General features: G+C 39.8%; 1 protein-coding gene across 2 annotated transcripts in view; it reads left to right on the forward strand.

Annotated features, from left to right (window-relative positions):
- npr3 (natriuretic peptide receptor 3) overlaps nt 1-24,780 on the forward strand; it is a 93,536-nt gene that overhangs the window by 16,969 nt on the left and 51,787 nt on the right. For both annotated transcript variants that reach the window (XR_011916429.1, XM_072388602.1), the window contains exons 2-3: nt 17,605-17,727; nt 20,242-20,417. Coding sequence is in view for 1 of the 2 variants with exons in the window: in XM_072388602.1 (XP_072244703.1) it covers nt 17,605-17,727; nt 20,242-20,417 (299 nt within the window). In the remaining variant the exon portion in view is untranslated. The remainder of the gene's footprint in view (nt 1-17,604; nt 17,728-20,241; nt 20,418-24,780) is intronic.

A 24,780-nucleotide genomic window follows, 5' to 3' on the forward strand; every position in this document is an offset into this window, starting at 1 on the left:
TCTTGTTCTTTCGGTCATTACCCACAACTCGTGACCATAGGTGAGGATGGGAACGTAGATTGACCAGTAAATAGAGAGCTTCGCCTTCTGGCTCAGCTCCTTCTTCACCACGATGGGTCGGTGCAGAGCCCGCAACACTGCAGACGCCGCACCGATCCGCCCGTCAATCTCACGTTCCATTCGTCCCTCACTCGTGAACAAGACCCCGAGATACTTGAACTCCTCCACTTGGGGAAGGATCTCATTCCCGACTCGGAGAGAGCATTCCACCCTCTTCCGGCTGAGAACCATAGTCTCGGATTTGGAGGCGCTGATTCTCATCCCAGCCGCTTCACACTCGGCTGCGAATCGCTCCAGTGAGAGCTGAAGGTCACGGCCTGACGACGCTAACAGAACCACATCATCCGCAAAAAGCAGAGACCCGATTCTGAGGTCGCCAAATCGGACACCCTCAACACCCTGGCTCCGCCTAAAAATTCTGTCCATAAAAGTTAGGAACAGAATCGGTGACAAAGGGCAGCCCTGACGGAGTCCAACTCTCACCGGAAACGTATCCGACTTACTGCCGGCAATGCGGACCAAACTCTGGCACCGGTCATACAGAGACCGAACGGCCCCTATCAAGGGGTCCGGCACTCCATATTCCCGGAGCACCCCCCACAGGACTCCACGAGGGACACGGTCGAACGCTTTCTCCAAGTCCACAAAACACATGTAGACTGGTTGGGCGAACTCCCATGCACCCTCCAGGATCCTGCCGAGGGTATAGAGCTGGTCCACTGTTCCACGGCCAGGACGAACGCCACACTGCACCTCCTGAATCCGAGGCTCGATTATCCGATGGATCCTCGTCTCCAGTACCCCTGAATAGACCTTACCAGGGAGGCTGAGGAGTGTGATACCCCTATAGTTGGAATACACCCTCCGGTCCCCCTTTTTAAAGAGGGGGACCACCACCCCGATTTGCCAGTCCAGAGGCACTGTCCCCGATGTCCACGCAATGCTGCAGAGGCGTGTCAGCCAAGACAGCCCTACAACATCCAGAGCCTTGAGAAACTCAGGACGGAACTCATCCACCCCCGGGGCCTTGCTACCGAGGAGCTTTTTGACCACCTCGGCAACCTCAGCCTCAGAAATGGGAGGCCCCATCTCCGAGCTCTCCGACTCTGCCTCCTCCAAGCACGTGTTGGTAGGTTTGAGGAGTTCCTCTAAGTATTCCCCCCACCGACTCACAACATCCCTAGTTGAGGTCAGCAAAGCCCCGTCTCCACCATACACAGTGTTGACTGTGAGCCGCTTCCCCCCCCGAGACACCGGATGGTGGACCAGAATCTCTTCGAGGCCGTCCGGAAATCGTTCTCCATGGTCTCACCGAACTCCTCCCAAGCCTGAGTTTTTGCCTCAGCAACCGCCAAAGCCACAGCCCGTTTGGCCTGCCGGTACCTATCAGCTGCTTCCAGGGTCCCACTGGCCAAAAAGGCCCGATAGGACTCCTTCTTCAGCTTGACGGCTTCCCTCACCACTGGTGTCCACCAACGGGTTCGGGGGTTGCCACCACGACAGGCACCGACCACCTTACGGCCACAGCCGCCTCAGCAATGGAGTCACCAGGTGTCCTGGTGCCAAGTGCACATATGGACACCCTTATGCCTGAACATGGTGTTCGTTATGGACAGTCCATGACTGGCACAGAAGTCCAACAACATAACACCACTCTGATTCAGATCGGGGGGGGGGGTTCCTCCCAATCACACCCCTCCAGATCTCACTGTCATTACCCACGTGAGTATTGAAGTCCCCCAGCAGAATGAGGGAGTCTCCGGTAGGAGCATTCTCCAGTGCCTCCCCCAGGGACTCCAAAAAGGGTGGGTACTCTGAAATGTTGTTTGGCGCATAAGCACAAACAACAGTCAGGACCTGTCCCCCCACCCGAAGGCGGAGGGAGGCTACCCTCTCGTTCACTGGGGTAAACCCCAATGTACTGGCACACAGCCGGGGGCCAATAAGTATGCCCACACCTGCTCTGCGCCTCTCACCACGGGCAACTCCAGAGTGGAAGAGAGTCCAACCCCTCTCAAGAGGACTGGTTCCAGAGCCCAAGCCATGCGTCGAGGTGAGTCCGACTATATCTAGCCGGAACCGCTCAGCCTCGCGCACCAGCTCTGGCTCCTTCCCCAACAGAGAGGTGACATTCCACGTCCCAAGAGCTAGCTTCAGTAGCCGAGGATCAGACCGCCAAGGCCACCGCTTTCGGATGCTACCCATCTCACAAAGCACCCGACCCTCTTGGCCCCTACCACGGGTGGTGAGCCTGTCGGAAGGGGGACCCTTATTTAAGAAAATAAAGTGTTAAAGGTTAATTCATAAAAACCTTAAAGACAGCGTCTGGAGGAAATGAACACCTGGATGAGAGAGAATTTTCTACAATTAAATGAAGACAAAACTGAGATCGTTCTGTTTGGTAGCAAAGAGAAGAGGGTCAGCATTGGTAAATATCTTGAGACTCTGGCTCTTACAATCACTGACGAAGTTCGTAACCTTGGAGTGTTGATAGACTCAGATCTAACTTTCAGTAGCCACATCAAAGCTGGCACCAAGCTGGCTTTTTACCAACTCAGAAACATGAACAGAATTAAAGTTTTCTCTCCCAAAAAGACCAGGAGAAACTCATCCATGCATTCATCTCCAGTAGACTCAATTACTGTAACTGGACTTTCCAAAAAGAGCATTAAACATCTGCAGCTCATCCAGAACGCTGCTGCTAGAGTTTAAACCAGGACTAAGAGATCTGAACACATCACACCAGTTTTAAAATCTTTACACTGGCTTTCAGTCAGTCACAGAATAGATTTTAAAAGCCTACTGATGGTTTACAAATCCCAGAATGGTTTAGGCCAAAAATACATCTGTGATATGTTCAGAGAATATAAACCCAGCAGAGCTCTTAGATCCAAGGACTGGACTGGACCAGCTGAGTCCAGTCCAGAGTCCAGACTAAACATGGAGAAGCAGCATTTAGCTGTTATGCTGCAAACAAGTGGAACAAACTGCCAGTGGAGAATAAACTGTCACCAAATGTAGACATTTTTAAATCCAGGTTAAAAACATTTCTTTTCTCAAGTGTCTATGCATGAAATCTGCACGGGATCTTTTAATTTATCTGGACTGTTGTTCATTTTTAATCATTTTAATTCATTTTAATTATTATTTAATTTGTTTCTCTTTATATTCTTTTATGTATTTTTAATGCTTCTTCCACTCCCTGCTGCAATGCTTTTATTTTATGTAAAGCACTTTGAATTGTTTTGTACATGAAATGTGCTATACAAATAAATTTGACTTAACTTTACACTCAGAACTCTGGCAGCATCAACTGTTACAACATACATGTGTGACCTTTTGCTTATCAACAGGAAATTTAGTTTGTATAGGTGGACAGAAGTCAAGGTGCAGTTGTATTTTAAAGACAGCTGTTAGATATAGAAAGAAAAAGAGTGAAATTTCCAAGGTTCAAGATTTGGCTTTTTCATTGTTCAATTAATAATGTGCTTTGTGACTTTGGCTCAGGAGATTCAGCAGTCTTCTGTCAAACTGGCTTCTAAAGTCTTTCTGTCTTTGAGCAAGACAAATAACCCCACATCACCAAAGCATATGAGGAGTTTTGTATGAGCAAGACAAAAGTACTATGGTGATGTTGATGCAAGATGAATTGTCCTTCTCAGAGAATAGTTGATAACAATATACGTTGGAGCAGTATGACAATATTATGGTTATTATCTATTTGACGGTGTTGCTGGCATTGTTTTTTTTATTCAAATATAAATAAAAAGATTGTAAGAAAAAAATAAAAGTCACATATTTTGTTTGACCAACTTTAACATTTTGTTTTTGGTTTTTCTGATAGTACAAATTTGCCACAGTATTATTTCAGTAAGCCCATGCAATGTCATAAAATTAATTTCCTTCCCGAGTTGTATTATTTTCCTTGTATTGATGCTGTATTGATGCTGGACAACTTGTTGTACTGTACCATCTCTTCTAAGCTTCTTTTTAAATCTTCTAACCTTTCCTCAGCAACATGGTAATTATACTACAGTGGAGGATGGTGTCGTCGCCGTGGCAGCTCCACTTGTTAACCCCCCACTTTATAAGTGGAAGTTTCTTGTAACTGATGCTGAGCGTCCATGTCCTCCTGGCTGTCAGAGCTTTTATTTGTGATATCTCCCACTAAGCCTACAGGTGTCAATGTTTACATTTTCATTTCATTGAATGGGAATATAAGTTGTATTGTGACAGTATAAAGACCTTCACCACATTTCCATTAACCTAGCTCCTTCTTCATGCCTGTGAGGCCTATCACCCACACATTTGCTGTTTCTACAGTTGAAGCATAGTGTTCTTATAATACATTTTTTATTTAGCAGTTTTAAAAGGTGATGAGAGGTGTTGACCAAAAAGTTCAATTTCAGTCTCATCTAAGCAGAAGACCCTCTTCCATATGTTTGGGGAGTCTCCCACATGCCGTTTGTTTTTTTGTAATGACTCTTTTTTTTGGCCACTCTTCTGTAAAGCCCAGCTCTATGGAGTGTACTGATTTTTGTGGTCCTATGAACAGAAACACCAGTCTCCTCTTTGGAGCTTTCCCGCTCCTTCAGTCCAAAGGTAACCTTTGGTCTCTTGTTGCCTCTCTGGTTAATGCCCTTGGCCTGGTCTGTGACAATTGGTGAATGGCCCTCTCAAGGCAGGTTTGTTGGGATGGAATTTTCTTTCCATTTTGTGATGATGGATCTAATGGTGCTCTGTGGGACTATCAAAGTTCTTAGTAACTTTTGTTTTTATTGACTCAAACCTGATTTGTACTTTTCCCCAAATTTGTCTCTGACCTGTTTGGTGAACTCCTTGGTCTTCATAGTGTTGCTTGCTTAGGTGGTGCCCCTTGATTAGTGGTGTTGGAGACTCTGGGACCTTTCACAACATGTGCATATATACTTAGATCATGCATATCAGTAAGTGAAGAATTGATTAATTAATTTAAAAGAGGAATTTTATTCATAAAAATATATTAATCAGTATAATCTGTTGGGATTGAAGTTATTCCAGTGAGAATAGAAATTAACATTAACTACAACTACAGACAGACTCAACATGAAACAGACAACATAAAACAAACTATACCAATGAATGTGTGTATGTGTGTGGCACGGTGTGTGTGTGTGTGTGTGTGAAAGAAGGAATTTTGAAAGGCATGACTGAACGTTCAGAAAAACAAATGTTTGCTATATTACCTTGGAGTTTAAATGTTAGGATACAAAGTGGGATTAAAGAATACATTTAAAATAATTATCTTAATACCCAAAAGATAGAAGTAAATTCTTACATCAACCTAAACGCCATGAGCACTGTAGTGGCCAAATATCCTCAAAGAGACCCTTTTTTTCTTCTCTGATGCCATGAAACAGTGTGGCTTGAGCTCCATCACTCCTGGGATGCATTGAGGCGAATACATGCAGTGTTTCTCTCTTGGAGGTGGCCTTTCTCTGCAGTGTCCTCTGTCAGTTATATTCTGGTATCTAACCTTCGGATCCCAGCGCTAACAATACGGAATGAGATGATAGTTCTCTCTTCTCCTCTTTTTCTCTCAGCTCCAGGTTGATAGTTGATAAAACAATCTGTGGTCCTGCCACAGCTACTTGACACAAAAGTAAACTGACTTTCTTCTGTGAGATTGTGATTGAAGCAGAAAAGGTTAATTAGAAAGACAAATAAGCAGTGGCTACTAATACCTGAAACTGACACAAAAACACATAATTCTACTTTATCTGACAATATTTCTATGTGTGTATTATAGAAACATACTTCAAACAATAACAGGCTGAAAAGACAAAAAAAAAAGGTAAAACTCACCTTAATGATTAAACCTTCCATCCATCCATTTTCTATACCCACTTAATCCATCGGTCGGGTCACGTGGGGCTGGAGCCTTTCCCAGTGGTCATCGGGTAAGAGGTGGGGTACACCCTGAACAGGTCACCAGTCCATCACAGAGACAATTGAGACAAACAACCATGCACACTCTCACTCACGCCTAAGGACAATTTTAGAGTCACCAATTAACCTAATATGCATGTTTTTTGGACGGTGGGAGGAAGTTGGAGTACCCAGAGAAAACCCACGCATACACAGGGAGAACATGCAAACTCCACACAGAAAGACCCCAGGTGGGGATTGAACCTGGAACTCTCTCGCTGTGAGGCGACAGTGCTAACCACCACATCACCGTGCAGCCCAGTGACAAAACAATAGCTAGATAATGCATCGCTTTCCCCCATCATATTTTGTTGAAATCAAATTGAAAATTTCTAAAACAAGAATGTTCCATTTTGTTAAATACTTGTCACCTGACCCCCTCTCTCCTCATGTCTGTCTTCACCTCCTCTACACGTGTCTCTGGTAGGAATACTTATGTAAATATTTTATTTTTGACAGTGCTAACCACCACACCACCGTGCAGCCCTGATTAAACCTTAAAAAGAATGTTTGAATATGTATGTAGTTGCAGAATATTTGTCTGATAAAAGATTAATAGCTAATTGGACATCTTACATGCATGAAGATATACATAAATGTACACAAAATGAATACATAACTTTTTTAAATGTATAGAAAAAGAAAAACTTTAATAACACTGATCAGACCAGCTGACATCCATACTAAAGCATATATATTTTAAGATACTGATATTTCCTTGTTTGAATATCAGGAACATCAAAGAAAGACCGGATTGATCACAAACATTCATACAGTGACAGCCACCAGTTTATACAACGAAAAATGCACATTGTGTATTACCAATTCAGTATGTACTAGACAAGATCATTGTCCAGTCCTGGTTAATGTTGGAGCAGGGAAGGGTCAGAGTTAAGATGCTCAAACACAGAACGTAAGCTGTGTGAGGTGTCTTGCAGAATCCTGTAGGCAGTTTTGATTGTCTGTTTTTCACAGAGGGCAGAAAGAGCTCTAACAGGATCTCCAATAATGTTAGAGCAGGTCTCAACAATGTTGTATATTCGTGTCCTGTCCTGCAAGCTTATGGAATTAAACTAGCAGATAAATGAAAAGGTGATCTCACGCTCAATGAAGGACTGGTAGAAAACAAAGAGAATGTCTTTGTTAACTCAAAGAACTCAGCTTCCTAAGTAGGTGCTGAAATTGGATTGAAGTGTTTTCAGATTACTTTTAAGATTTGGTGCCATTTAAATTAAACCAAACTGTATTGAAATTATGTGTGTGCTTATTTTAGTTATGCATGCACAGTTTCAGTGTTTTATCTTATCCTGAGAAATGTTTTCATGCTGTACCATTGTTTTAATCTGAGTCTTTGCCTACACAAGATTATAATTATATGTAGGAGTGTTGTCAAAAATGGAAAAAATAAGTCCTTAAGTTATCATGAGGAAAAATATTCTTTCAGACTAAAGAGCTCATCGTTGGCAACATCTTTTCCTGTCTATGTATGCAGCTTACCAAGAGTAGTACATCAGCTGAGGTCCAACAGGTCTGGCAAAATGAGTGCCCTGGGCTGTGCATTTGTAATTGCATTACACATAAAACTGTGACTGAAATAAACACCATTATACATAAGAGAGTCAGATAACCTAAACAGTGATAGGACAGGCAACAACTGCTGTTGAACACTGATGTTTTATGGACACCCAAAAGGGACATGATTTTCCCTGTGAAGAACCAAACCTTTTTAAGTTTATAAGTCAGGACTGTGGTTGTATTTATTAAAGTAACAAAATCATGAACATTTAAATATAGGTAGCATGGAATAGAATGTGAGAAAAATCTACATGTTCTCAATTAAGAATTTGTTGCAAATTAGCATGCAAAAGAAAGACTTGAATGCCAGAGAACCATATCATGCTACAATTTCTCTAATTGCTCAATAGGAATAAGCTGCTCTAAATGTTACCAAAGTAGTTATTATTTAGAAGGCATCGAATACAAGAAGTTTTTTTTTCACACCATGGATTGACTTTATATATTTAGAGCAGATGCCTACCACAACTTGCCACTTTGATTATCAATTGAGTTTGTTGTATAGTTGAGTCCATGGGGGAGAAGTAAAATTTTTAAAAATATTTTCTTTTCATGCTTACCCATCTCCCACCTCTGTCTTAACTATTAAGCACAACTTACAATTTTCGCTAATCAAAAAAAAAAAAATTGATGGAAACCTGTAAAACAGTGCATCCTGGAAGTATTCACAGCGCTCCACTTTTTCCACAATATCCTGTTTTACAGCCTTACTACGTAATAGATTAAATACATCTTTTACCTCAAAATTATACACACATAATGACAAAGTGAAACAAGTTTGTTTGAAACTTTTGCAAATTTATTACAAATAAAAACAAAAATAAAACATTTACATAAATATTCTATTCTAAGTGTACTGTGCTTTAGTATGGATGACAGCTGAACATCTGGTCTGATCAGTATTATTAAAGTTTTTCTTTTTCAAAAAGTTATGTATAAATTTTGTGTACATTTATGTACATCTTCATGCATGTAAGATGTCCAATTAGCTATTAATCTTTTATCACCACGGTGGTGTGGTGGTTAGCACCGTCAAAAATAAAACATTTGCATAAGTATTCCCACCAGAGACACGTGTAGAGGAGGTGAAGACAGACATGAGGAGAGAGGGGGTCAGGTGACAAGTATTTAACAAAATGGAACATTCTTGTTTTAAAAATTTTTTATTTGGATTTCAACAAAATATGATGGGGGGAAAGCAATGCATTATCTAACTATTGTTTTGTCACTGGGCTGCACGGTGATGTGGTAGTTAGCACTGTCGCCTCACAGCGAGAGAGTTCCAGGTTCAATCCCCACCTGGGGTCTTTCTGTGAGGAGTTTGCATGTTCTCCCTGTGTATGCGTGGGTTTTCTCTGGGTACTCCAACTTCCTCCCACCGTCCAAAAAACATGCATGTTAGGTTAATTGGTGACTTGTTCCTAGGAGTGAGTGTAAGTGTGCCTGTCTTGTTGGTCTCTGTGTGGCCCTGTGATGGACTGGCGACCTGTCCAGAGAGTACCCCGCCTCTTGCCTGATGACCACTGGGAAAGGCTCCAGCCCCCCCGGGACCTGACTGACAGATTAAGTGGGAGTAGAAAATGGATGGATGTTTTGTTGCCTGCTATAACTTCATTAAGTTATCTCGGTTAGATGAGCATTAAACTTGTTTGTGACAGAGTAGCTATTTTAAATTGAATTAACAGTTTAGTTTAATATGAACAACAGGTAGCGTAAAGAGGTCTCGCCTAAGGGCCCCTACTACCCTAGGTAGTACCTTTCATGCGAATTCGAACCCCGGTCACCCACATGAACGGCAGGAAGTTTACACAGTACACTATCCAGTCACTCCCTCTTTCTAGGTCACAGACAGGTGGACAAAGTAAAGCAGAAACAAGGAAGCTGAAACTGTACAAATGAGATAAGCCTTGGGGTCCTGATTGGACCCATCCAATCACTGGGCAGTTTTGGACACATCAAAATGTCACTCTCGGATGTGTACATTGTGTAGTTCCTTTTCTATTTCCCTGAATATAAGAAAGCCCAAAGCGCTTTTCCATGCCAAACTCCATTTCCCCATTCACACATTCATACAACATGTCTTAGTCTATACAATGTTTTTTCTGACCTACAATTTTATAATAAACACACACACTCATACAGTGATGAAAACATTGGATATGTTTGGTGTCTTGTCCAAGTACACTTTGATATGTAGATGAGGAAAAGCCCATCTGCAAAGCGTGTATGTTTCACCTCTGACTACTTGTGTGACATTTCCCAGTCTTTTAAAGGTGATATCCAAGGTAAACTCGTGAATGTCAGTATAACAGTAACTATCCAGGAAAATTGTCTGCTATTCCAACAGTCACTCAGTCAGTTTGTAAATCAGAAACATTGATGGCTGTTAAGTTTTGTACTCCATCCAATGGAGACATAATCCTTTCAAGAAAATTTCCCCCATGTCACTCTTTACTTCAGCCTCTTCACCTCTCTGACATTCAAATGGACAACATAAATTGTTTTGTATCAGTTGAATTAGAACTTGTGGCTGCTTATTTGCATATGCTCTACCTTTCAGTTTTACAGCCATCACATACCAATGGAGATACGCGCCATGTAGTCACTACTAACATGTGCTACTCCCACCCTCAGTTAATTTGTGACCAGCATCAGTGCCCAAGCAAAAAGAAAAATCCAAAAGTTCTGAAATATTGCTGGCTGCAAGCACTGCCCCGTGGAATGGCTTGCAGAGTAACACAGGCCAGTAGTGTGTGTAGAGCCCAATGTAATTAAAGGGTGCTATAGTGCTGGCAGGACTGAGGTGAAGTTTGTCCCACTGACTCAAAGGATATTTCAGGAGGTATGTTTAAGTGACAGAGTTGTGAGGAATGTTCCAGCGAGACTCTGAATCTTCCCTATTAACAGGGACCCTGGAGTTACTGTTTGTTCAAATGCAACTCTTGTTTGTGTAGCTGCTTGTTTCTTGAGTTATATATTTTGAATCACCAGGACACCTAATGGAAAGTTTACAAAACTCCGTGAAAGCACTCCTTACCTTTGTTATTTTTCTCTTTATTATTGCTATTTCCCCCTTACATTACTTGGAATGATTTAAGATGCTTTAAACAAACAGAAAACAATGGGATCTGTGGTATTTTAGGGAAGACATGTAAAATGGTTGGGTTTCTCTCTGCTATACTGTAAGCTCTTGACCCTTTTCAGTTCTATCCATATCATCATGTGAAACACTCTGTTTACTTAACTTCTTTTAATTTAATTTCAGAATAAAAATTGAGGGTAGTAGCAGCTCTCTTCAGAGCAAAAATACCTCCTTCCAACCTCACAACCTATTAGGGGAAGGCTGTAACATGCATTAGCAGAGACCAAATTATCACTATTTTGCCATCATTTGGGCATTTGTGCAGTCATATAAAGCATGTCTGATTATCACAACATTCATGTAGGCAGTTCCAGTCAGTAATTATGTTCAAAGAATGTGCAACCTCTAGTGGTCATGAGAGAAAGTGCATAAAAGGGATTACCCATGCTGTCGATGACAGTTACGTTCACTGTGAATAAAAGACAAATTTTAGTCCTACCATGACTGTTTTTTAACCTAATCCAGGTTGTTTTGATTTCTAATCTTAACCAAGTGATGTTCCTGTCTAAAGCAAGCCAGAAAACGATAAAGTTTCTTTCTATTGTGTTGTGTTTACACGTAACCAAAACAACATGGCATATATATAAAGGTGTTGGCTACATTGTAAAAGGAATATATTTTATCCCATACAATGATTGTTTTCTTACCCTAATCAAATAATGTTAGTGTCTAAATCCAACTCAAAAATATGCCATATATGGGATCTCCTATCTTACCCATAGTCACTCATTTCTGCATGGAATAAGTTGAAAGAGGGGCACTGAACTCCTACAAGGGAAAATGCGAAAACACCGTTTCAGATACGTACCTGGCACCTGGATCAAAATAAAAGAATTAAAACAATTAGAGGCGTTTTTAATAAACAAAAACTCATTAGCTGGGGACTTTTTGGACTTTTCATATTGAGTAGGTCAGAAATCTCAATGCTGTAGCATACTGGAAACCAGTACACAGATTATACACAGGGTACAGGGGGACTAGTACTTGCTCCTAGACTCAAACCTCCAACTGGAACACAATCTGTCCATCATTAGAACTCCATTGGACTGACAATGTGCCTGTTAAGTTTGAGGGGGAAAAGAAAGAACATCTCAAGAAATTACTTCAAACCTTTGGATACCAGAACTAGATTTTCGTTAAATCAGAAAAGAGATCTGGAAAAAACACATTTTCCAACAGAGAAGGAAAAAACATATTGTCTTCTGAAAGTGGCTGGAGCCTCTCAACTTAAGGTCATAAAACACCAACTTGACAATCTTCCATTTGGACCATTGAATGCATCAGTCAATGTCCACCTCTGATGGCCTTTTTAATGTGTAATGCACCATTGGCACTCTTGTCAATGTTGTTTCCAGTCAATTTTACATATTGACATGGTATCTCCCAGTAAGATAGATCATTCTGACTGGTTGTTCAGCATAGAGGGAGAATCTATGATTACACCCAGAAAGTGTGGTCTCCTTATTTTTGTCTCTGTCTCTTCCTATCTTCGTCTTTATCCAACAGACCAGGTGCTGTCTATACTTCAAACTTCTATGGTGAGGAAATGACAATGATGTGACCTTGACTTGTTGAATACCATAAATAGATCACTGTCCCATGCTACAGTGGAGAGGTATATTCTCTTTCAAAGGTGTTGATGGTGTGTCCTAACTGACAATTGAATGCAGTATTTGAGTTTGAGTGCATTTTGTTTGCCCAGATGCAAGTGGAAACCCTTATGGCCTTTTGGACTTGTGTTTAGGAGTCTTTAGAAGTTTTTCTATTAAGCAAGAGGCAGAGTAAACTTGAACAGGCTGCCAGCCCATCACAGGGTGTCTACTTATAACTAGAATATAAAGGATGCCCTTGAGAATAGTAATGTACACATGCTATACAGGAAAGACAGATGGTTTGAGTAACAGAAGTCATCTATATTAACCTTGGAAAACTATCTTTAAACAACAGGGGTGTACTTTGGAAGCACTTACAAAGCACTTGATATTCTTTTGCCAATCAGTTTTACTATCATTTTCACCTTAATTGATGTGACCAGAACATATTGTCCAAGAAAAAAAAAACTCACAGGTGACACACATATGACCCTATGGTTCAAAGTGAATGACCTTGCAAGACCTTAAAAGCTGTAGCAGTCAGAACCAAATAAGTTTTTTAGAAAAGAGGTCAAACTTCTTCATGGATATAAAAAGAAGTATAGTTGTCTTACACTCAGATTCTTAGGACTGTCATAACCTAGAAACCGCAAATCCAGATGCCTATATGAGATGAAAAGGGGTGCTGGGTTATTGCTTGTCTCTTTGGGCATCTGGGGTAAGGAGAATGTCCAGTTTGGGGATGTTAATGATGCTTAGCTGCTCTTTGCAGAGTCTGAAATTATGTTTGTTTCTTCAAACTGCTGCAGCAGAGATGCAGGTAAAATAGTTGAGACATGGTAAAGGCAATGTCATACGATGCCCAAATGGAGTTTGGCTGCCCTGTGTCAGTTCAACCATGTGTTTAAAAGTTTCTCTTCACCAAATGATGACTTTTTCTGGAAGAAACTAGAGTAATTTTGTTCTTCTGGCCATGAATGATGCTATCTGCAAACAAACAAATGTACTACTCTAACTATATTTAGAACCTGTGAGGTAAAAAGAAATTGTATTTATCACTCATTACAATATTCTCTCCTTGTCTTATACAGGGTAGTTTGGTAGTAAATTACCTTTAAGGCTTGGGAAGCAAAAGAAACCCAAGTCCTGCCTTCAAATATGAATTTTATTTTTATGGAGAAGAACTAACACTCGATTCCAAATATGATATCTGTGTAGGTCTTGTCAGAAATTCTGAGTGTTTACAAATGGGGGAAACAGCGCAATTTGGTGTTTGCGAACATTGGCAGTGCAAAATGGCTCTGTATCACCACCTACAACATTGCAATAACGCCAAACGAATGGGGTCAGTTTGCCGTACCATGACGAAACTCGGTACACGCCTTTGTCAGAATTCCCTCCGTTAGCTCTTTTATAGCTGCAAGTAGCCACATAACAGTAGCTATGTGCTAACAGAGCAATAGTACGTGTTCGTGTACGTGTTCGTTCATCCATTCATCTTAAAGTAGTGGTGAAATAAAGACAGATAATGCCTTATTTAGAGGCTGCATTGTCTTTGCCCCGTTCACTCCGTTATATGGATCGCGAGTTAACTAAATAGCGTTTTTTTGTTTCACCTTTTGGGAAAAAAACAAAAGATTTAAGATAAATTAGGGGTCTAGCAGCATCTCTAGCGTCACCAACACGTCAAAGTTTGAAGTGCATTCAGCTGCATAACTTTGGACTCGTTGGTCCAAATTTCACAAATTTGGTACCGTTGGAATCCTTGGATCATGACTTGAATCATCCATGGATCATGGATCATGAGTCCAACGGTGCGTTGAAGTCAACTTCCACCGAACTAGATTTTCCACCATCTTGGATATTGTTGAAAAGCTTAAAAAATGTTCAGCGGTCACAAATTTTGACAGATTCTCAATATCATTGGATCAATCCGTGCAAAAGGTTAGTCGTTTGATTTTTAAATTTCAACTTTATTCACCCACTACAACCAATCAAATCTGGCGACGACGACCATTTGATCTTTTGACATCAAACTTCTAACACCGACTTGTGACTCTTTCTCTAAGAGTCCCAACAATGTTGGTGACCTTTGACCTTTTTGGGGCGCTATATTTAGCAAAAATGCATTTTTGCTCATATCTTTGGACCCGTTGGTTCAAATTTGGCGGCCGTAGCTCAGGAGGAGGAGCAGTTAATATTGGGCCTAAAAAAACAAGTGTATGGGAAACAAATGTAGAAATAACAAATATATCCATGTCATCCTTTATGAAAAAAAAAGTTACAGTGTCACGTGTGGGTGGTGGTGAGGAAGGAAGACCCAGGTGTAGACAAAGACCGAGAGCCAGGAGGCAATTTGAAAATACACTATTTATTTTAAAAGTAAGGCGCGGCATGGAAATGAGAGTGAGAATCAAACCAGGAGTGTGAATACAGAGGAGGGTGATTGGTGAGTGAAGACAGCTGATGGAAATAACATAGATGAAGGGAGTGGAGCTGATGACCCGACTGAAGACAGACTGAGGAAACAAGTGAGGAAGTGAACAAAACCCTAACAAGGAACAGAATAGAAATACCCAACATGGTAAAACAAACCCCCAAAGATACCAAAACGACACAGATCATGACATACAGACTTTAACATGCTGCATTTCTTAAACAAAAGCTTTGCAGGTTTCAGTATGTTTGATTGACCAAACTATCACAACTTCAGTTTATACGTTTTAAGTGTTTACATTCTGTGCTTTAGCTAGATTAACAGATACCAACTGTCTGATAGCAGGTAGTAGTTAGGATAGAATAGAACTGAACAGAATCAAACTGAACAGAATGGAATAATCGATTTGCAATGTTGCTAAGAATAATTACAGTAAAAAAGCTATTTATCAGTAAAATAGTATACACGACTGTATAAACACAGTTTCAGCACAGTCTGTGATAAGTGCATCTTGATATAGAAATGTTGAAAAGTGGGATTTAATTGACTGAAATTCTGTTCATGTGCATGTTTATGTGGTCTGTCTGAAGCAATACTGGTTCTAAGATAACACTCCTTCACACATTTAGCCACTGAAGAAGCTATCCAGTGCTTTCACTGTCATACAAGGCCTGAGAGACACTGTCCAGGAGGAATGATTGCTCAGCTGCATTATCCTGTTTCCCACTATCTATATTGGCTCAAGAAGGCATCACAGGACAGACACACCTCTACTTCTCTCATGTGGAATCAATGCTAACATTTATTCTACACTTGTGGAGCACACTAAAGCATGGTAAAATATAAGATAAGAAAAGTTAGGTTCAATATTGTATTTGTCATAGTTAGCAACATGCCAGCAAACATCTTCATGAAAAGGGTAATGTTTTGTGTCAGTTTGGGACAGCAACCTTCACCTTGTGTAGTGGCAGAGACCATCAGGACAAACCTTGGTTTGCATGTCAGGGTCAAGTGCAGGGATGTCCACATCCGGTCATTGAGGGCCGCTATCCTGCAGGTTTTAGATGTTTCCCTGCTTCAACACACCTGATTCAGATCAGTGCATCATTAGCAGGCTTGTGCAGAACTTAACAATCTTTTGGAAGACATCCATTTCATCTGAATCAGATGTGTTGAATCAGGTTTGAAAAAAAACGCTCCCCTTCTTCCATCAATGCCCTGGAGGAATATCCACCAAGATGTTGGTGGTCTACCTTCCCAAAGATCAACAGGAATTTCACTGATAGTGTGATGGCTACCTCTGTTTTGTATATTTGTTTAACTATTTTGTATTATCTTCTGACAAAGCATGTCTTTTGCTACTTTTTTTTTGCATAATTAAGTTAACTTCATATACATCTTTTAATTTACCTCTTATAGTCATGCCTGATTTCTTCTAGCATTACACATTTATAGTAGAACACACAAAATAGAACTTTAATTTCAGTGCAAGTTCATTTTCACATACTCCTTTAGGAGCTGTGTTTTTATTAGACACACTTTGGATCTTTCATAATAACCTCCAGGCTTATAAGTGTAAAAGATCCCATAAGTGAAGTGAGAGGACCAGAAGTGTAAGAATAGATCAAATCAAATCAAATTAAATCATATTTATTTATAGAGTCCTTTTCAATAACCCATAGGTAAGTATTTTACAATAAAGCCATAAAACACAATTTAAAAAAGTGCTGTAGTGCTACAAAGCTGCAGGGTATTAAAAGCCTTCCAGAAGTACATAGAAAGGACCTGACAGAAAGAGTATACCTAAAAAAGCTGGACCGCCCTAGTCAGAAACAAACACCAGCCTAACAAAGTGGGTCTTGAGCTTCGATTTAAAAAGACTGAGATCAGTGGTGGTGCGAATGTCAGGGGGCAGTTTGTCCGGGGGCAGATGAGAGAAGCAATTGCATTTTCAGTGTTACTCAATCAGAATAAAATGGTCCATCTTAGATTTTAAGTTATTTTTTTATTCAATCAACTGGTGGTATGACAGACACAACAAAGACTGTTGTGTAAGACTTATTTTTTATTTTTAACGAAGTACAGCACAAATTTTCTCTGAACAACAAGATTCAAAGCATGAAGCTCTGGGCTGTGATGAATATTAGAAAATGGTTTATGTAATCATAAAGTTTATTCACAAACCTGCGGTGAGGTTTGTACTGTCTTCGTTCAAAATGAACCATAGATTTTTAAACTCCTGTGCCTGACATTATTTGATATCAGAAAAGCTGTAGAATAAAGTGAAAGTCACTTTGCATTCTGAAGGAAAGCAAACATTTTCGTGCCACTATCCATTTAACTGTGCCACACAGTCAGTATACCATAATTTATACCAGTATACCATTTTTAATAGTTCTGATTCTGATCTGAATACCTTTGAAGAAATTTGTAGAATTATCTCATGCTTGTTAATATTATTCTTATTCATTTTTCTAAGAGGGTTTGTGTGATATACACATGAGTAGTCGGTGTCATCTGCAGGTCAGACACTGACTGCTTCAAATTACTTCACACAACCACACTTAAAAATTTATATTTCTTCAAATTCTGTTACATTTGCAGGCTGCTCTGCCAGACTGATAATATAATTAATGTTCAAATTCTGGGTTTTTAGGTTCTTCATTACATTTCCACAACTGCAATCTAACACTTATTTGAAAGGTGTTTTGTTTTCTGATTAAAACGTTTCTTCAGTTACCTTTTGAACCATATTTTGGATATTTGTATTTTGTGATATTCTTGTAACGTGTTCTAGCTAATGCCTGTTTGTATATGTATTTTTCCTTCAGTGGTGATCATGTGCATAGAAGCAGACAAAATACGAGAAATCATGCTGGCAGCACACAGACAACACTTGACAGGAGGAAATCGTATGTTTTTTAATGTTGAACTTTTCAACACCTCTTCTTATGGTAAGTTAACATCACATTACTTTAAACTGTGTGTTCACCCAGTAATACATTTTGTGTTGTTCTGGCTCTGTACTTTGTGACAGCATTTATGAATGACATTGTCGGAATCATTGAGAAAAATGTCTGACTTTGGTGGGACAAAGGTATTAAGATAAAAACTACAGTTGTGTTCAAAATTATTCAACCCCCATTACAGTAAAGGGTTTTATGAAATGTAACATTTTTATTAATCTTGTTTAAAATTAAATCTTGCATGGACTTGTAAATTAGCTAAATGCAACTCAAATTACAACAATACTTTTTCTAATACACTAACAAAAGTCCTTTTTGTGATTTCCTCACTAACAAAATTATTCAACGCCTTAAAGATTACGACTCTTTAGAACAAATCAGGTGTTTTCAACACCTGCTTGAAAACACCTGTAGATATGAACAGAACCATAATGAGCAACAATTAAGCAGATTTAAAAAGACTGCGATACTCAGCTCCTTCTAGACAGTTAATGTTGTCCTAGCAACATGGTGATGTCCAGGGAATGGTCAAAGGAGTCAAGAGAGGAGGTAATTTCTCTTCATAAGCAAGAACATGGGTCTGCACGGTGGTGTGGTGGTTCGCACTGTTGCATCACAGCAAGAGGGTTCCAGGTTCAACTCCCAGCTGAGGCCTTTCTGTGGGGAGTTTGCATGTTCTCCCCATGTATGCATGGGTTCTCTCCGCATACTCCAGCTTCCTCCCACCATCCAAAAACATGCATGTTAGGTTAATTGGTGTCTATAAAATTGTCCTTAGGAGTGAGTGTGTGTGGTTGTTTGTCTCTGTGTGGCCCTGTGATGGACTGGCGACCCATCCAGGGTGGACCCCGCCTCTCGCCAGAAACCACATGGACAAACGACAGAGGTTTTGGGATACTGTTCTCTGGAGCAACAAGACAAAATTGGAACTCTGGGCCTATGGCTCAATGATCTGTCTGGAGGATAAAGAACGAAGCCAATAAAGAACCTACTGTGAAGCATGGCGGGGGGTCAGTCATGCTCTGGGGCTGTTTCACTTATTCAGGTACAGGGAATCTCCGTGTGTGCAAGGTATCATGAATTCAAATAACTACCAGGAGATCTTGGGTGTAAATATCATGCAGTCAGTGACAAAGCGGAAGCTTGGGAGACATTGGACCTTCCAACAGGACAACAATCCCAAGCATACCTCCAAATCTACCGGACCTTGGTTGCAGACGAAGGGCTGGAAGATTCTGGAGTGGCCATCGTAATTTCCCGACTTAAATCCCATAGAAAATCTCTGGTGGGACTTGAAGAAGGCAATTGCAGTACAAAAGCCCAAGAATGTGAATGCCTTGGAATGGGCTACGATACCTGTAGATAGCTGCAAGAAACTTGTGTTAAGCTATGTTTCACATCTGAAGGAGGTTATTATTGCCAAAGGGTGTTGTAATAAGGAAGTATGTGACTAAGGGGTTGAATAATTTTGTGAATGAGGTAATTGCAGAAAGAATATTTGTTGGTATATTGTAAAAAATATTGTTGTAATTTAAGTTGCATTTTTTTTACAAGTCCTTATTTGATTTGATAATAAACTAGATAAAAAATAAATGTCAAACTTGCTAAAACACTTCATCGTAATGGGGGTTAAATAATTTTGAACACTACTATAAGTAAATATTACACGCTCATCTCCACATACACAATATTGCCAAAAGTATTCGCTCATTTGTCTTTACATGCAGATGAATTTAAGTGACATCACATTCTTAATCCATAGGGTTTAACACGACGTCCGCCCATCCTTTGCAGCTATAGCAGCTTATACTCTTCTAGGCAAGCTTTTCACAAGGTTTAGGAGTGTGTTTATGGGAGTTTTTGACCATTCTTCAAGAAGCACATTTTTTAGGTCAGACACTGATGTTGGACAGAAGGCCTGGCTTACAGTCTCCGCTCTAATTCATCCCAAAGGTGTTCTATCGGGTTGAGGTCAGGACTCTGTGCAGGCTAGTCAAGTTCTTCCACACCAAACTGGCTTATCCATGTCTTTATGGACCTTGCTTATCTAATCATGGAAGTGATTACAACACCTGAATTTAATTATTTGGATGGTTGAGTGAATGCTTTTGGCAATATAGTGTATACTGTATAAAATTTTAATGGAATGGAAATATTGTCCTTTGCCTGTTAGATATTCTAAATATGTAATAGTTGGCTGGCATGTTCAGGACAACAGTCCACAATCAAATTCAGATAAAGTACCCCACTGACCTGCTTAATATCCTCTATCACTTTTGCCCTTTTAACATTAGTATTTCATGCATTGACAGTTATCTTGGCATTCATTGTATTTTTTTTCCTCCCCCATTCATTTTTCCTAAAATGTTGTGTCCTCCTTTTCGAGTAATTTAACTGTACACCGAACACTGCACTTTAACTCAGCAATATATCCTAAGCTGATTTTGGTCAAACAATAATATTTGTTACTTATGTTTGGAAAATCTACTTTGTAAATTCCAGGCAATGGTTCGTGGAAGAGAGGAGATGAATATGACAATGACGCAAGGCAAGCCTACGCTTCTCTGAATACCGTGACACTGCTCAGGACTGTCAAACCTGAGTTTGAAAACTTCTCCATTGAAATGACACAGACCGTAGTAGGAACTGGGCTGTATGACTGCAAAGACTGTGGAAATGTACGTATGTCTGTCCATTATACATAAAACAAATAATTTTATCAGATCAGAACAAATCTTATAACAAGAGTTGCTGTGTTGAATTGCCACAGAGTATTTGTCTGGTATGTTGTATGTGTGGTGAAATGCAATAAGAGCTCTAAGTATAAAGTTGTTTCAAGTTGTTTTTAACTGTTCTATTCACTCTTGTTTAAGGGTAAAACAAATTGTTCCCTTTTTGAATGTTTAAATAATGGCTGCTAGTGTAGCTCACCAGACCGAAGAACTAACCTACAGCTGTTCTTTCTTTCTTTCTTTCTTTCTTTCTTTCTTTCTTTCTTTCTTTCTTTCTTTCTTTCTTTCTTTCTTTCTTTCTTTCTTTCTTTCTTTCTTTCTTTCTTTCTTTCTTTCTTTCTTTCTTTCTTTCTTTCTTTCTTTCTTTCTTTCTTTCTTTCTTTCTTTCTTTCTTTCTTTCTTTCTTTCTTTCTTTCTTTCTTTCTTTCTTGCTTTCTTACTTTCTTTCTTTCTTTTTTTCTTTCTTTCTTTCTTTTGCACTGCATGCTGGGAGACTGGTGGTGATGCATGTGGTGAATTAATGAAAACCAAGAGTATATTTTAACTTAATTTTCATGTTGAGGATTATAATAGTGTTATTCCTGTTTCTTCCCATCTAAATGTAATGGTTGGATAGGTAAAGACAATAAGACTCTTATGGTGAAAGATATTGTTGATAAAACCCATGATGTTTCAAACAAGGAAAAAAGTGGCATTGATTAAAAAAAATACTGCAGTCTAGGTACTGTTATGTCTGTTTCTGAAGCTCCTGCTGGTGAAGATGACGTGGATTATGACACTCATTCTGATTGCACCTCTATTGCAGATTCACAGTCCACAATAATGATTTTTTGGGATGAAACTTTTGGTAAATCAGTAAAAGTATCTGGTTATTTGCCTGATGTCAAATGGTTTCTAAAGAGTGTGTTGACTCTGCAAAAAATTTGTTTGACTGGCTTACTGGAGACGTGTTTTCAGTTGGAAAAACACATAACCAATCTTAGCAGAAACTTCAAGACTAAGGATCCAAAAGATTGCAGCTAATGAATTAAAGTTATGATTGTGTTGCACTGGGTGGTTTTTCTTCCTGCTGTCCCCTCTCCTTCTTTCTCATTTCTTATTTGCACAAGGTGAGGGTGGGCTCTTTGAGTATTAATGGTGGAAAGGAGCAACATAAAAGAGCAGTTATTTTGGAAATTATTACCCAGAAAAAGCTAGATGTAGTTGTTTTGCAGGAAACACAGTGACAAAGATAATGAGGTAGACTGTTTGTGTTTGGGGTAGGGGAGGGGCAATTTATTTAGTCTCATGGAACTAATTTATCTGCTGATGTAGCGATTCTTTTTTCTTCAAGGCTAAATGTTAACATTGTTTCCACAACAGAAATAATAAAGGGGAGAGTATTCAATTTGACATGACTATCAACATGACTGTAATGGGGGGAGACTGGAACTGTACTGTCAGTTTTATTCTAGACAGAACTGGGGGGAAACCTCGCCTCCAGTCATCCACCGAATTATCTCAGATCAGTTCCAAATCTGGTATGGTAGATATTTGGAGGGTTAAAAATCCCTAGGTCAAACAATATACATAGGTTAGGATCACTGATGGAACTGGTAGTGCAACAAGGCTAGACAGGTTTTACATGACAGATCATTTTAGAAACACGTTGTTATGCTGTTGTATGTTATGTTGGTTTTACTGATGGCCATTTAATCACATTAGATTTTCATCTTTCGCCAACCACTAGGTGTAGTTCCTATTGGCACTTTAATATTAAACTTCTGTAGGACTTTTCTTTTTGTAACAAATTCAGGGAAATTTGGGGGAAAGGAAAGGAGAGTGTGAGTCTTTGAGTAAATGGTAGGAGGTGGGTAAAGCTCAAATACAATTTTTTTGTCAACAGTACACAAGTAATTCTACTGTGAGAGTTAAAAGGGTTATTGCAGAGTTGGAAAAGGGAATTGTTAGTTTGGAAAATAGTCTTTCAGCACCCAATAGTAACTGCAATCAAATTCAAATCAAAAGAAATCAAAGTGTTTTCTTACGTGAAAAAGCCAAGGGGCTTGGATGCTTGGACATGGATGCTCCAACTCCCTTTTTCTTTAATTTGGAGAGATCAGTCTCGCAGACAAAGCAGGTGATGTGTCTCCATCTCCCTGATGACACTGTGACGACCAACAACAGCACGACCTGCTACTATGAGACAACATGCTGTGGATTTCTATGGAGACCTCTTCAGAAAGGAGAAAACAAATGGAGACTGTCTGACTGAACTACTACAAGGGCTTCCTCAGCTGAGTGCTGCTGTTCGGAGAGTACTAGATGCCACCATTTCCATGGAGGAATTAAGTGCTGCTGTAACTCAGATGGCTCCTCGTAGAGCTCCTGGTTTGGATGGCTTACCGGCAGGTTTTTATAAAAACTTTTGGTGCTGGCTGGGAGCAGACTTGTTTGAAGTTCTGCAGAAGTGTTTCCAAACTGGTTTGCTACCAACAATTTGTCGCCATGCAGTCCTATCACTCTTGCCAAAAAAAGGAGACCTGACTCTGCTGAAGAACTGAAGACGTGTAGCTTTACTATGTGCGGACTATAAGATTTCAAAAGTGCTTTCAAACAGACTTAAATATTTTTTTTAATTAATCATACACCAGAGACCAGCGTAACAGTGTACCAGACATATCAATTATCGACATTTTTTTTCTTATGAGAGACTTATTTGATATTTGTAAATTGCATGGTATTAACATAGGTTTTATAGGTTTCTTTAGATTAGGAAAAGGCTTTTGACAGCTTTGATCATAATTTTCTTTTACCCATTTTCGGAGCTTTTGGTTTTGGAGACAAGTTTGTTGTGAGTTTGTTATATAAGAGAGCTTTTTGTTTAGGTAAAGAGGGTGGTGCACTGAGCTGTCCAATTAAATAGTTAATGGACTGTACTTATATAGTGCTTTTCTAGTCTAGCTGACCACTCAGAGTGCACACTCATATAGCATGTCTTAGTTTATACAGCTACACAGTGCTTCCTATTACATTCACACATATTCATACACTGATGGATGCATCGGTAGGCAATGTGGGGTTCAGTGTCGTGCCCAAGGACACTTCGGCAAGTAACCCAGGGAGTCGAACGACCGAACAATTGGTAGGCAACTGCTTTTCCTCCTGAGTTACAGCCGAGGGTTCAGAGTTCAAAGGATTTGCAGGGTTGTTCTATTTCAGTACAACTTTATGCAATAGCAATTGAACCTCTACTGTGCAATTTACTTTTTTTTCTCTTGTCCTGTCCAGCATTATGGCAGCAGAATTGTAATCTGAATACCTTTTATGCCAAACAGATTTGCTTTGCCAAGGGAAGCTTTATGAATGTAAGCTCCCCTTGATGCCCATCAACTGCTTATTTATTTATTTTTGTTACAACATTTAACATGTAAAACTGCCAAACCGGACCAGTGGACAGGGAAAGAGGAAGAGCAAAGAAGAAGAAACAGAACAAAAATAGAAAGAAAGACCAGAACACCAGCTGCTACACCTGTAAAAACAAAACAGACGACAATCCACGGCCTCTGTGGGGAATCCAGCCTTAGTGCCACCAGGAGCACCTGAAAGCAGACAAGTAGAGAAAAAACAAACACACAAACAAACAAAAACAAGCACAAGTAGCAGCAATTGCATACAAAACAACTGTGGATATATATGACCTCAAACCACAGGATAACACATCAACTGCTTAGCGAGCATGCTACTGGCCAATTTATGTTCTAAACTATCAGGACTCATACTTCCAAGGTTGTTCCATCATCCTGCTCTAGTTGTGTCTGTATATGCTGATGATATCAAAGTCTTCATTCAAAATCTGAGAGTTGTGGTACACCTCAGTAAAACTTTAGTCTTATATGAAAATTAATCCTCTGCACAAGTAAACTGGGATGAAAGTAAATATCTGACCTCCAGTGTAGGATTGTACATGAGGACATAGCTACAAACAGGTATCTGGTACACCTCAATCCTGGCATGGGGAATAGTTGTCCTTTTTGTTCAGAGACAGAAACCATTTATCATCTGTTTATTCAGTGTGCGTGTCTAGACAGCCTCTTTATTTTCTTAAAATCATTGCTTGATTTGGAGTTAATTGGAGTTAATTTCTCCTTTAGTCAGTTTGTTTATGGTCCAAAGTATTGTGCAAATAAGAAATCTGTTCATACACTAATTAACTCATTTTCAGGAGAGGCCAAATTAGCAATTTGATTAGCCAGGTAAAATGGTATGAAGGGGATGGGTTCAGATAATGCCTTTCTGTTCTTGTACAAGTTAGTTGTGGCTCGGTTAA

Source organism: Leuresthes tenuis, unplaced genomic scaffold, assembly GCF_036924035.1.
Source record: "Leuresthes tenuis unplaced genomic scaffold, fLeuTen1.0.hap1 SCAF_6, whole genome shotgun sequence".
NCBI lineage: Eukaryota > Metazoa > Chordata > Actinopteri > Atheriniformes > Atherinopsidae > Leuresthes > Leuresthes tenuis.